The sequence below is a fragment of the Pleurodeles waltl genome, chromosome 7 (assembly GCF_031143425.1).
Source record: "Pleurodeles waltl isolate 20211129_DDA chromosome 7, aPleWal1.hap1.20221129, whole genome shotgun sequence".
In the NCBI taxonomy this organism is placed as follows: Eukaryota; Metazoa; Chordata; class Amphibia; order Caudata; family Salamandridae; genus Pleurodeles; species Pleurodeles waltl.
This window is the reverse complement of record NC_090446.1, coordinates 130,979,297-130,993,784: the sequence shown is the minus strand read 5'-3', so window position 1 is coordinate 130,993,784 and position 14,488 is coordinate 130,979,297. Positions and strand designations below refer to the sequence as shown.

General features: G+C 47.8%; 1 protein-coding gene across 1 annotated transcript; it reads right to left on the bottom strand.

Moving 5' to 3' along the window:
• Positions 1–880: 880 nt before the first annotated feature.
• TCF15 (transcription factor 15) lies at positions 881–12,266 on the bottom strand. Its single transcript, XM_069243313.1, has 2 exons — positions 11,004–12,266; positions 881–2,330 (listed from the first exon to the last, which is right to left on the bottom strand). The coding sequence occupies exons 1-2, from the start codon at positions 11,475–11,477 to the stop codon at positions 2,256–2,258; spliced, it is 549 nt and encodes a 182-aa protein (XP_069099414.1). The 5' UTR covers positions 11,478–12,266; the 3' UTR covers positions 881–2,255.
• Between the last annotated feature and the right edge of the window lie 2,222 nt (positions 12,267–14,488).

Sequence of the window (14,488 nt, the reverse complement as noted above, 5' to 3'; positions counted from 1 at the left end):
CCTAATTATAACTACCTATTGGTGACAGTAGATAGATAGATAGATAGATAGATAGATAGATAGATAGATAGATAACATCTATACTTTTAATATTGTGCCCTCAATATATATTCTTAAACCACAATGTTCCGGCTTTTATATTCAGTGGGCACACCCAGAGTACTTAGACTTGGCCTGCCGTAATCCACAGAGGCTACTGAGAGTTTGCTGCCCCAACTCACAGCAGGCAAGATCACAGAGAAACATCCATCGGCACAATGCATATCATAAGGGACCCCCCCCCCCCCAGTGGCCGCAGTAACACCATAGAGCCTTACCGACAACCAGAGAAATCCTCTCACCCTCGAGGCTGCTATAATACAATGGAGCCTATTCTCAGAGGCATTTTGAAGTACGCAGAGTTCTCTAACATGCTTTTGTAAGCCTGCCTGAAAACACCCAAAATGGGAATAAAAAGAGAAAACTGAGGAAATATCCATATACAATTAGTATAAATAGGACGAACTGTGCTTTTGCACGTTTGCTAATAGGGAGCTGGATGCCTCAAGGCTGATTTACAAAGACATGTAAGAGTACATTAAAAAGTACTCCTACAATACTATGTCCCGTAATCCTAAATGCTTTTGTGAATCAGCCGCTGAATCTTTACTCGCCCTATTCCACAACTTGGGGGGCCATCAGTGCCCTGGGGACTCTCAGGACCTCCGTTGATAATCAAGACCAATAAAAATGTGGATAATAAACACTGAAATTGTCGTACATTTTTACTTTGAAAGCAAAAATCGAAAATAAAAGTAGACAATGTTGCTTGTATATTTCAGAGCTACACAACAACTTCTAAAACATGTAAGAACAGAATGAAAATGATTATACCAAAGGATCAGAAAAAAATAATTTTATTTTCAAACAATAAACAAGTAACAAAATAAACACCTCTTACAATATTCTGTTTTATCATTAATATCTATTACACTAGAATCATATATACAGTTCAGTGATGTACATTTGTAATTGCTAGACTTTCCTGCCCAATGATGTCAAGTGGTCGCGTCTGTCTGCTGTTGTGCAGACTTCGTGTGATTAGAGTGGAAGGCTTTGGGTGCAGGAGCATTTGCCGGTAGACTTGGTTCACTCTAAGCCTACCTGAATGTGGTCTACTGAACCTATTTGCTTAATCTACAAGTGCTCCAGACAAACCTTTTCATTCTAGATTTCAGTTGTGGCCTAAGGTTACTACAGATTAAGGTGCATATCCCAGTATACACCTGATTTATGCAACACGTCTCCATGATAATGATCCCTTAGAGCACCAGGCAAACTTGTGTATCATGCCATCTGTGAAACTTATCTTTCGAAGCTCCAGGCATGCTTGTGTGTCATAGAGTTCGTGAAATGCATTTTATGGTGCTCCGTTCAAGCACTTGCACCAGAGTATTGCTGAAAGTCACCTCACAAAGCTCAATGCAAGCTCGGCCGTTGCAGTCTTTCGGTCCACTTTTTGTGTCCCATTCTTACTAAAAGTGAATTTTCTTAGCAAGACATTCATGTTTGTTCAAGGTTTGTTCCGAGTGAACTTTCAGACTCAAGATGTCTGCTTTTCCCACTCCTGCTAAAAAATACTGTCATGGATGCTCTAGAGTTATAGATAAATGTGACTGTCCCTGACTTATTTAAGGTGATCATACAAAGCTTAAAGTAAGCTTGCATGCACTGACCTTATTCAAAGAATCCTACAGAGCTTTAAGGAAATTTGAAGACCATGCTGTTGTTTAAAGTTATGGATCTTCTAGGTAGTTGATGGGCCAGTAACCTTACAGAGCTCCTCCTTACAGTCTTCATGAAGAGTGATGCAACAGAGCTCTAAGCTATCGTCTTTGTACCAGTCATGCAGAGTCTAAGAAATGGTGGCTGAGGACACACCCTGATGCCCCAGTCCAGCGGAGTATAATCTTAAAAAGTTTGGCGAGAGCTCTCGTGTGCCAGTCCTGCAGGATCTGATACAGAGGAGCCATAGGCTCTCTTGCGTCTTAAGAGTCTCGCCAAGTCTTGCCTTGCAGGGCTCATGGCGAGTAATTTCACCTCAGTCTCACTTAAAGTGATCTTAAGGAGCTCTGGGTGAGTTTGTGCACCCCAGCTGTGCAACAAGAGATTGACAGAAATGGTTCTTCTCATGTTGACTTCCTGTTGATGCCTCTCCTCATGTCCAGACATCCAGCTGTTACGCCAGTGTTCTAGGACTCATCGCATCCCAAAGATCATCTTTGAGGAACACGCATTGAGTTCAACCCTCTGACCTTGAGGCCACCACCGCCGTGCTCCTTCCGAGCCACCTAGAAGAGAAGAAGGAAATGTTAGGTGCTGCATTTCCATGAAGAACACATACCACCATTTGCAAAGCATTACCTCATCTTGTAGCCTCACCCACATTTCAGAAGACCGACTTCCAAGAGGAGGCGAGAAGAGTCAGTCAGTCAGTCAGTCAAAATAACTTTATTCGGCGTTTTGCCATAAAAGTATACATGCATACATAAAAGTCATCATAAAATACAGTACTTATAGCATTCATAAAAAGCAAATCTATTAAATCTAAGCTTATCACCCAAGCTTACTAAAACAGTATAAGATAATGAGCACTTATAAAAGCATATATAATGATATAATGATAAGACAATGTAGTAATAAGACAATGCATAATTTCTCTTAATAAATAGTCACATTACCAGTTCATATCGGTTTCTAATGGTGATAGCAGATTTAATAAAACTAAGAATAGAAATGCCCATTTGTTTGGATGAAAGGCTTTGAATGCCAGTCAGTCCTTCTTTGTAGGAAGAAGTGTGCAAGTTACGCAGAATGGGTAATAAAAAGGATTTCCTGGGAACTGAATAAAGTTTACAAAATAAAATAAAGTGGCAAGTGCTTTGTTTCGAAAAGTTATCACAAGGGCATGGCGGTGGTGTTTTTTCCCACACGCATTTTATCGGGAACGCCACTCTAAAGTGGATCAGGTTAAATCTGTCACATGTTCTGCATGACTCAAATGAGTGGGAGGTACGGCCAATTTCATTCTAGCCTCAGAAGCCTCTCCACTGATTTACATAGCAGCTATTCCACCACTTTCAGAACCCACTACTGCTGGGTATTAGCACCTTTCATGCCATCAGTTGAGCTCACCTGGGCCTACATCCCTGTCTCCTTTACCATATGATTAATGTGAAATGCTCTCCTGACAAGCTAATAGGGATGCTTTGGCCAAGGCCGGACAAGCCTTTTGTTCCACTGGCCTTTTCTCCAGAGGCCCTGGAGCTCTTGAAAGCTAGTTTGAAAGTCCGGAGCCACTATGTGTGCCTCTGTCACGAGATTAATTGGAGCAGACTTCAAGAATGAGAAAAAGGGATGGAGGGAGAAGGTAGAAAGTGATCAGTGAAGGAGAAGTGAGAGATGAGAAGGAGAGAAAATGGATGGAATGAGAGTGATAGTGGGAGGAGTGGAAGGAAGTGGAGATGGTTTGAGCATTTGTGCAAGGGATGTGTTTGGTTTCCTGGCCCTGGCTTTGGCCTTGACACCCCAAGAAGCAGAGACCCTTCAGCTCACAAGTTTTGATGTACTGGACATGCTTTCCAGGGGGATTTTTACAATCCAAACTTTGTGGCCAGGTGCTCCACTGCCAGTGACGTATTTCCCTACTTTCCAATGATGCCCCAGCCCATGTAATGTACTAGTGTACCAGGCTCCCATAGTGCAGGTGACATCATGCACCCTCTGATTCCCAGTAACATCACAAGGTTGGCCCCTTATCCTAACCACATCCTCGCTACGCCCCCCTATTTGAAGATGAGGGAGAAGGAGAAGGCAAGAGTGGAAACTACAGAAAGTAAACAGAACCCATCCCCATTTCTCCAACTGCCATTTTTCTCTGCTGGTACCAATGCAGGGGTGTGGGATTCCTATAGCCAGACACCCAGAACATATTGTTTGGAGTCAAAGACAACAACTTTTCAGGTTTATTTTGTCCATGGGACAAGTAGGCCCAAACCCCTGCAGCACAAACCCTTTGGCTGACAGTTTACAGTGCCACATTGTTAAGCAGGGATGAGAATTGTTTTCAGTTGAGCTAATATGTGTGGCCATATGTTAAAGCTGTTTGAACTTGTATGTATGGTTTATTAATGCAAAGTCTTTATTATTAGGGTGAGTGCTCCAAATAAATGTTGTAAGCTCAGACTGCACAACTGGTAGTGGTTCCAGTAAAAAAAAATGTGTACACATGTTTGTAAAGTTTAACAATATGAGGCTATATATAATGCTCCCAGAATACTCTCTGATTAGATGCAAATGTTTGCAGAAGTTTTATTCTGTTTTTTAAAATAAATATTCACAAAACTTGCAACTAAGGGAGAAAAACGATTTTGCTAAACTACTGTGAAATTTTATTCACCATTTCTTTGAAGCATCATTTAGTACGAGTTGATGTATGCAAGTATTTTAAAAAATATTATTGGTAATGGAAAGTCATTGTAACCAGTTTCAACAAGAATATTGGAACATGAAAATTAACAAGCATTCGCAAAGGCAATAGGTCCAACATTAGTGGTCAGTCTTTTAGTTTTGTCAATGCTTGCCTTGTTTTGACATAGCTTTTGTAAAACGTTATTGTTGTGGGAGCTACTGGACCCTCACTATTGTAACAAACATTGGCAAAAAACAAAATATTTTGGGGTCTTGAGAAAATCACATATTGCTATAGTAGTTCTTGGCACTGAACAAAACTACTTTATGTGCCAATATGCTCCTTGTGAAAGCGCAGATTGTGATCATTCAGTGAAGCCAGCTGATAGATGCAGAGGAAGAGAATTTTAATAAAAACAAGAACTTCCAGACCAATTCTTAAGCAAAGTCACTAAAGTGCACCCATAGTTTAAGTCTTTGCAAGAGTGCAGATTTATGTATTTTGTGAACTCACAAGAATGTACAAAAGTAGACCAGGAAATAGTACGCCTAGAAAAATTTGTTAACTGTATTTTATCACAAGCGTATGCATGTGTAGATTTGCTAATGCGATAATCTGTTAGACGTTTACAAGTTCACTTTTCCTCCAACCACTTTTTTTCCTAACCCTGGAAAAAGTTTAACTTCTTACCCTGGTCAGAAGTCATTTCCAACCTTTCTCAGTATGGGAAAAGATAAGAGAAGAGCTAGTGAAAAACGTTAAAACATGCAAGTTATTAGGTTTGCACAGTCTCAAAATGGCATTCGATCCATGGGGCTAATGCTTACTGCCACCTCCATCGTCAGAATGTAGATCTTTAGAAAGTTGGTAAAATAAGGTAATTGCTAGTATTTAAGCCCTTCTATAGTATTAGCCCTGGCATAATCAGAGAGGCTATTATCAGAGCTTTTAAGAGACTACTGCCATAATCTTCTGCTACCCTACATGGCACCAAAGGGAAAAGTAGATTTTTTTACAGGACAAATAGATTTATGAAGTAACCTGTCCCATCAGCAAATAGATATTTTATTTAATTCCAACCCCCTGCCAGGGCAATGCCAGGAGTGCCAACCCTGGGGTAACTGTTACTATCCGGAACTGACGTAATGAAGAAATGCCGTAAACTTCGACCAAATGGCCATGTGTATGAAAGACACAACGCTAAAGAAGCCTCATATGGCACGTTCACTCTCATAGCTGAAAGACAGGAAGTGACGAGGATGGGTTTCCCGCCTGTGGGAAAGGCGTTTCATTTCGCGGTGATGCGGCCTACTCGCAGAGCTGAGTTTAACGCACTCTAAACTTTGGTTGTTGCGGATGATCTTTCGGGTACAGAAATGGCACACGATGACGATTTGGGGAAGCACAACAGGAATGTTTCCCTTCCTAGGGCAGTGGTGGCAGCTCTCTGGAGAACTCACCAAAGCATCAACGGGAGCAGGCTTCCGGGCTTCCCTTTCCTGTTTTGGAGAATCCAGGGGAGCCCGGGGTAAGAGCCGGAAACAATACAAGCCGACGGGCCTCCTATTGCTAAGAGGAGCGTGCTGGGGGACCCTGGCCGAGTAACTGATAAGAGGCCAGCAGGAGCCAGGCCCAACTCAGACCACTGTGTCTTGAATGACTGACTGAAGAGAGGCCTGGAGGCCCACTTTCAGCACTGTCGTCTGAGTGATTGACCCAAGCCTGGGCCCTCACTAGCTCCAAATCGACTGACTGAAGACAGGCCTGCGGGTTCCGGGGTCACTATCTCCTCAGTGACTGTCCTAAAACCAGGTCCGGCCTACCCTCCCTCCCTCCATGTCTCCCAGAGCTTTTTTATACATGACCCAAGGTAGAAACAGAGCACTCCTTTGTGGTCTCTTGATCCAATCCCGCCTTAGCGGTGCCCAGACAGAACGGATGTCAGGGTCTGAGTGACTGTCCGCTGGCCAGGCGCCATCCAAGAAGAGAAAACGGACAGGTATGTGGAGCCTTCTAGTGCATTCACTTCAGAGTGCTGGCTGAGCCAAAGCTGGGGCTGCAGGTTTAGGGACCCCACTGCGCTCTCCTGTGATGGACCCACAATCCTATTAATAACAGACCTTGGCGCGCTCTGAGGTCTCAGTAAGCAGGCGATCTTGTGTCAAGACTGCAGCACCAGGTTACTGACAAGAAATCCTAATTCATGTCTGCAGCCGTGGCCCCTCTGTTATGCCCTCGTGGTTAACTGGGCCCCTCTAAAGCTCTGCCACAAAGTTGCCTACACCGCTGGCACCCGCTTCTGACTCAGTCAGAGGGAGGTGCGCATCAGTAGAGTACTCATTCCTAAGGGAGCAGGCCTGCAGGCTCCTTGTTAACTGGTGCACCTTTGTTTTGCGGGCCAGGGCTGTCTTTCGACTAGCCTAGGACCCCCACCAACCGGTGCTCACCACATCGCTCTGTGCCCTTGTCCATACTGTTACAGCCGTGGGAGGGGGCGGTTTCATATTCTCTCCACCCTGGGTGCCTGACCTCTGAAGATGGCGTTAACAACAAAACAAAACCCGCGCTCATACCAGAACGCTGCGGAGCCACCAATGGACCACACCAGAAAAAACCATGCGCGCACGCGCAGAGAGGGTCTCACTCTGCGCCGAACAGGTGTAAAGACCTAACTTCTCTCTGGAAAGTGAATCTCGCATCATTAACGGTTACCTAAATGCACACCCACCCGTCTGAACAGAGGGACTTTCCCCCTCTTAACTAGGGCGAGAGAACGAATGACGCGAAAACAGCTAAATACCGAGACACAAGAGACGCGCGAACAGGCCAGTTTAACATGTATCTGTGTAAAATGAGCATGCAAACGGTTTTCCACACACGCTGCCAGTAAATGGAAACCTACCCTCGCCACTTTCCACACTAGATCGCTGTACACACGGGTGTCCATTTACTGCTTTCCCTGGCTGCCCTCCACTTGTGAACACTGCCATGCCATTTGCACGTGTACGCGCCTGTATGTATAGCCGATGTTCACCTGTACACATGGACGCGCTCACACTACTTCCCCCCACTCAGGAATTCTAGACGTGTCTCTGGTGGAGCAGGTGTTTTAGGCTAGGCAGCTCTTATCACCTTTGCACTTATTTTCACCATGAAGGTTCATCCAGGGGTTGTTTGAGGAAAGGCCCTTGAAGACTGGTCCGCGTCGTATTTTGTGGTTTTCTTTATAAATCGAGTACCAAGCGGCTCACGGGGTGTTTTAGCCTCATCACTTGGAGGTCCGGACAGGAAAAGCAGCCTGTACCCTCAGTTCGCGCCGCGTCACTTCCGCTACAAGAACTCTCATACCATTGTGCAGAGGCGTAACGCAGGAGCCTATACCCCGGGGCCCTGCGGCGCAAGGGGGCGCCATTGAAGGCCCCTCATTCAGACCTAAGGTCTGTGAATAACAAACTGAAGCCTCCCCACCCCGCCCATTTTGCAGCCCCCCATATAGTTTTTCATACATGCGAAAAGTTTAGAAGAGAAGAAGGGGTAGTCTAAAAACATAATCGGGAGTATGTCTTACGCCGATTGACTTCTATGGAGGATAGCCAATTTTAGAAAGGAGACAGACAAAATAAAGCCATTTTGCCTTCAAAAATCGGGAGTCTCACGCCTGAATATGGTTTGTTGGCATGGCATGTATACTTTTTGTGCTAAGCCACTGCCTAGAGTATATCGGGGAACGCCCTCCGCCCCCCCCCCCCCCACCTCCATTAAACTCTGCTGCCATTGCTTAATTTGAGGGGATGGTTTCCGATGCGGGGGGGGGGCGCTGGCACTTATTTTTGAAGGCTGAGACTTATTTTTCTGATTCAAGCATTTACTGCGAGCAAAAGGCACATATGGGAAAGACGGAAGACGGGAAAACCAAAACGCATCACAACAAAGGAATAAAGCAGAAAGCTGCAAGAGTGAGCTGAAGGGCTAGGGAGTGCCTGTAAATTGATTAAAGAGGACAGAGATTGCTTTTGGATTACGCTTCCTCTGTATTCATTGCTCGCACTTATAACTGCAGCAGCTGCGTGTTTCAAGAGAAGTGCTTTAGGCGCTGGCATGTTTTTATTTACAAATTAAGCACTGCCTGCTGCACCCTGTCCCCTGCACCGAGGACCCATCTTCGTTCCAGCTCTAATGCGCCGCAGACCCCTTAAACCCACCCCTCGCAAACCCCGTGTCATGAGACATTAGCTCAGGGCATCAACCCCTAATCCCTTGTACGCCTTGAATCTGCCTCCTCCACTCACACTGTACCCTGACTCCATGCCCAAGGAAGAGCGGGCCACGGTGTCCGGGCTGCAGCACCTGCACCCCCACCCCTAAACTGCAGACCCGGGCCATGTGAGCTCGGCTGTACAGTTCTCCGTAAATATTGCGTCAATCTGTCCTTTGAGGAACTGCGACCCGACTTTCTCTGCAAATAAATTGATGTTTTATGCGTTCTAGTGAGTGTCACAGTTTGCATGGCCTGGTCTACCTCTGCTCAATGCCGTCGACATGTAACAGGCTGGAGATACTAGGACCGAGGGCTCCTCGCACCTTCTGTCGTGATTTCTAAACTTTTCACACAGTCTTTCTATGATCCCTCAAGCTTCTTCCACTATCTATCCATTCACGTTCCAATCGATGAATAAAGCGCCCAAGTCACGCGCATGTGTATATCCAACGCCTGAGGGAAGAGGTCATGTGACATAAACTGCTCATGCTGGACGCCCATAGGCCCAAGAAACTACGGCTACCCATAAGCCCCCGGCTCTTCATTGTTTATGAATCTCACACTCGTACTATCTGTCCAGGGGCCTCCGGCCCCTTACACTGTCTGTCCGTGGGCCCTAACCTCACACAGGCTAATCCCTGCTCCCCTCAAACTCCTCACACTGTCTACCCGGGGGGCCTAACCTCACACAGACTAATCCCTGCTCCCTCAAACTCCTCGCACTGTCTGTCCACACGTGAGTTGCTCTTCACGAGGGATTCCTATGTGCCCAGTGGTTCCCATATTGACGCGTCCCAAGCTGTTCTCACTGTATGCCCATAGACCCCAAGCCCATCACACCTGAGGCTCCTGCTCCCCAGACTCCTCAGTCAATCTTCCTATCGGCCTTGGACTCCTTACCTGACTTTTCTGCCCACCTCCTATCTCTGAACTGCTTCTTCATTTGTCTCAAGCCTCCTGTACCATCTTTGCACGGGCCTTAAAGTTCTCCGACTGTCTGTCTATCCCTGTTATTATCACCTTCAGCCTCTGTTCCTCTCACCTTCTTCGGCCCATGCTCCTCACACCTTCTGCCCATGCACCGCAAGCTCCTCACACCATGCCCATGGGCCTTGTCTGTAGGCCGCTAGCTCCTCTCACGGTCCACGCGCCCCAGCTCAGTAAACTGTCCATATAGATGTCCTAATCACCTCACACTGTCCGTGCATGGGACCCTAGCCCCTTACACTGTCTTTGAGACACTAGCCGCTCACACTCTGTCCATTGGACCCTAGCCCCTCACATTGTCTGTCCATGGGGCCCCAGTACCTCACACTGTCCAGGAGACCCCACCCCCTCACACTGTCTGCCCCATGGGACCCCAACCCCTCACACTGCCTGTCCATGCGGCCCTACCCATTCACACTGTACATGGGACTCCAGCCCCTCACACTGTCCATGAGACCCAGCCCCTCACTGTCTGCCCCATAGACTGTCCATGAGACGCTAGCCCCTTACATTCTATGCGACCCTACCCCCTCACACTGTCTATGGGATCCTAGCCCCTCACATTGTCTGTCCATGGGACCCTAGCCCCTCAACCTGGCAGTCAATGGGATCCTAGCCCCTCACACTGTCTGTCCACGGGACCCCAGCCCCTGACACTGTGCAAGAGACCCAGCCCCTCACTGTCTGCCCCATAGACTGTCCATGAGACCCTAGCCCCTTACATTCTATGCGACCCTAGCCCCTCACACTGTCCATGGGACCCTAGCCCCTCACACTGTCTGTCCATGCGGCCCTCACACTGTCTATGGGATCCTAGCCCCTCACATTGTCTGTCCATGGGACCCTAGTACCTGTCTTTCCATGGGACCCTAGCCCCTCACACTGTCTGTCCATGGAACCCTAGCCCCTCACACTGTCTGTCCATGGAACCCTAGCCCCTCACATCGTCTGTCCATGGGACCCTAGCCCCTCACACTGTCTGTCCATGGAACCCTAGCCCCTCACTGTCTGTCTGTGGGCTCAGACTCTGCTCACTGTCCATGGGTTCCTAGTTCCCCGCACTGTCCATTCGTCTGCCGCAGCCTAGCCATACCATCTAGGGTGCCTCACCTCTTTTCACTGTCCACGTGTCCCCTGCTCATCCCTTGTGTGTATGAGTGACAGCCACCTCCCCTAACCCTGCCCAGCAGAGAGGGTCATCGTCAGGGCTGCGGCCTTCTTGCAGCAGGCAGATATTCGCCGCTCACCGAAGTCTCACCAACATGCACCGTAGACTGCTGGCATCCATTCACAGGGCCCAAAACTCACCGCTTTCCGCTGGTTGCTGAGGCAGAAGGTGCAGATGGTGCGGGGCTGGCGTCCCTGCTGGTCCCCCTTGGCGCCGTAGAAGGGCCCAAGGCAGGGTTGCCCATCCTGACACCCCTCGCCCGAAAGCAGAACATTGGCCAGGTGCGCAATGTAGCTGGAGGCCAGCCGGAGGGTCTCGATCTTGGACAGCTTGCGGTCCACCGGCTCGGTGGGAATGAGGGTCCGCAGGGCGGTGAAGGCCGTGTTGACGCTCTGGGTCCGGTCGCGCTCCCTGGCGTTGGCCGCTTGCCTCTGCTTCACCACCACCACCTGGCCAGGCTTGCGGCCCACCTTGCACCGCTTGGCCGCGCTCTCGCCGTACGACTGTTCCGAGTTGTCGCTCTCACTGCGATTCTCCTCGTCGCCCTCCGACAGCATGCTGACATCAGGGTACAGGAGGTGGGTGGCAATGGGGCGAAGCATGGTGTAGGCCATGCTTGCGGTGGCTTCGCCGCAGAGTTCACCTACCAGCCGGTGACTGTAGATTTTCTCAACCAACCTTGTAGATGTAGGTTTCTTCGAGTCAATATTAGGGAGGGATCCTCAACTAGCAAGTCACCCAATCAATGGTTTCCTAAGGTTCACCATGCAGGGTCACCCCTAGATCACCAGTCAGCTAGTGTGTAGTAAAGATTCCCCAACCTGTGGGGGTTGATGCAAACCCCCCACCTGTTGAGGCCTGAAGTAGGGTTTGAAGACCACTGGGTCGATGCAGGGTTCCTCAAACGTAGGTCCACCAGCCTGCCGACCACTTGGAGGTGATGAGGGTTTCCACAGCCTGACGGCGTTGATTCACGTCGGTGTCGCCGCAGGGTTCCCAACCAATCGATGATGTGAGATGTCCCAACCAGCGGAGTTTGGCCCGAGGTTCTAAGCCAGGCACTTCTCTGCAGGGCTCCCAGAGAGTTGGCACTGGGAGACAATCTCTAACCAGCTAGTGACCCTGCAGGACTCCTCAAGTGTTTGCCCCAAGTACAGGTTCTGCTGTCTTCGAAAGAGCACCGAAGAGGACTGGGGCGTCCACCTTCCGTGGTTCCGGGCCGTGGGGTGCACTCCACGCCTTCGAGCCGAGGGCGAGGTCGGGAAGTCGAGGCTGCTGCAGAAGCCGCCTTCCCCGCGTGAATGTTGCTCTTTCCTGGCCGCGGGCTCTGTAGAGGTGGCCCCAAGTGCTAACGCTCCCTCCCCCAGCTGTTTATGCTTTGCAGCCTGCAGCTGTTGCCTCAGCCGTGATCTCTGACGAGAGGACACAGGGGGCTGTGTATATAAATACTGGGAGGGGCTGAGTACTGCAAGGAGCCCTCCCTGCACCCCCTGACATCTAAGGCCCACCCTCCCCACAGGTCCGCGTGTATAAATGTGTGTATAGAACAGGATATATTAATTCACCGCACAACACTGTGTGCACCTGTGTAACACGAGGCACTGTCACAGTGGACTCGTGGGCGGTCTGTTTATCCGAGAGCTGAATATGATGTCGTTTGTCAAGTGGGGCCTGAGGAATAATCTGGCCTCGTTTTAAGTGCTTGCTTAATTTGAGCCGGTGGTGGGCACCCGGGATTTATTTTTCAGCACCAGACTTTGACCCATAGTAAGGGATATAAAGAAAGGGTGGAGAAAAATTAAGTGCAAAATGGGAAAAAAGAGACCGAGGGGAAATAAAAGATATGAAAGGAGCCTTCGAAAGTGAGTTAAAGGGACGCGAGACCCAGGGTGGTGGAAGGAAGGGGCGTGAGGGGGAATCAAGTCCAGGCAGCGTTTTTTCAGCAACGCAGCATTTGGCAACCCCGCTTCGGCTCCCAAGAGGAAAAAACACGTGGGTCCGTGCACAGGTTACAGGCAATGGACGAAATATCCGACAGGTGCCTTCCTCTGTCAGAGAGGTATGTAAGCAAAAACACCGCCTGCACGTCGTGACATTATGTTATCGTTAAATTATTGCCGAAAAATAAACATTTTCATCGGTCTCAGCTGCAGGCAGTGTATAACGGCTTCTGGCCCATGCTCTGAGCATCGCTTCACACCCTTTTCTTAACCTCTTCATTGCCACGCTGGCGCTCCGTAAAGGACAGATGAAGAGGCAGACAGCGCCTACTGCACAAGATATCTGTATTAACTACCAGCAGGCGCTATAGCTTCCTCTGGGGACATATCATCATTTTAGGTTAGACCGATCCCTTCCTCGTGCCCTGTACCTTGACCCCTCCTTTCCTGTCTCCTGAACCTATAGTTTTCATCTGCTTTGCCCAGTTATCCTTTGCACTTTGAGGTTATTCTGGAGCAGTGCAAAGTGTTACACGAATTTAGCACACATAACCTAGTGGAGGTGTGATGTAGCTAGTACCACGCCACATTAAAGCGCCGTTCCAGTTTTGTGCTCGTACTGTCAATCAGGTTCTGTAATGCCCACCCCTCCAGAGCCTTTAGTTTCCAAGCATGTCAAGGATATCACACATATTACCCCAAAAGGTGCAAATTGAGACTCTGATTGTTGAACATGTTTGAGTACCCTTTGGAAGCTAAAGGTGTTTTTTTAAAAGACGTTTTTTATTGAGCCAAATACAAGAACATTAACTTAATGTTGCCAGAACAGAGCTACGCAGTTGTGGATACATATGAATAAAGAATATTGTACTTATAAATGTATATTAAACATAGACAGCAATATAGAATCAAAGACTCCAAGTTTGAATAAAGAAAGAGAAAGGGAGAGGGAGAAGAGCTATAGGGATAGAAAAGGGAATCAACTGATAGCAATGTTGAAAAAAAGGTGATAGACAATTGTTACAGCGAAAGTAAGATGAAATAAGTATATATATATATATATATGAAGAAAAACAGGAAATATATTGACATTGTAAAAAGTAGGAGAAAAATCAATTTCCTTCGCAGTGCATGAGAGATAGTTACTTAATGGCAATCATAGCTGATGACGTTTGACGGAAGTTCCTGTTGAATCAAGCTTCTAGCTGTCAAGTCTATGATGATAACATACAGAATTCCACCACTGTGTGAGAGTAATGCTCTCCGAAGATTTCCAGCTATAAGTAATAATAGAAATTGCAGTAGAAAGCAAGAGGTCCACCAGTTTTCCAAGAGGCTTGAATGAACTCCAGATTTTCGTGTACGCCACCTAAAAAAAGTAATTCCTATGACATTGGTAAGGAGATCTGAGCTACTGCTGAAATGCAAGACCATATTGAGGCCCAGAAAGTTGTTTTTAAAGAGACAAGACGCAATATGTTGGGCTCTAGAGTGGAACTTCAAAGAAAGAACTGGTCTTCAGAATCTCTGCCTAACCTCAGCTCTGCAGTTGAGATGCTGACCCACACTTGTGGTCCCACCAAACCTCGTACTGCATGCAGTGGTTACTGCCTTCCCTGTGTATTGCTGCGTGACTGTGCCAACAGTGAAAAGGTAATTCAAGGTGCTACTGATACATTAAATCA

Bases quoted from the DNA above. Each gene is read 5' to 3' on its own strand.
- TCF15 (XM_069243313.1), bottom strand. From the start codon at position 11,477: ATGGCCTACACCATGCTTCGCCCCATTGCCACCCACCTCCTGTACCCT. The intron at 2,331-11,003 runs GTGAGTTTTGGG...CTTCTCTTCTAG, and splicing joins TCAGCAACCAGCGGAAAGCG to GTGGCTCGGAAGGAGCACGG.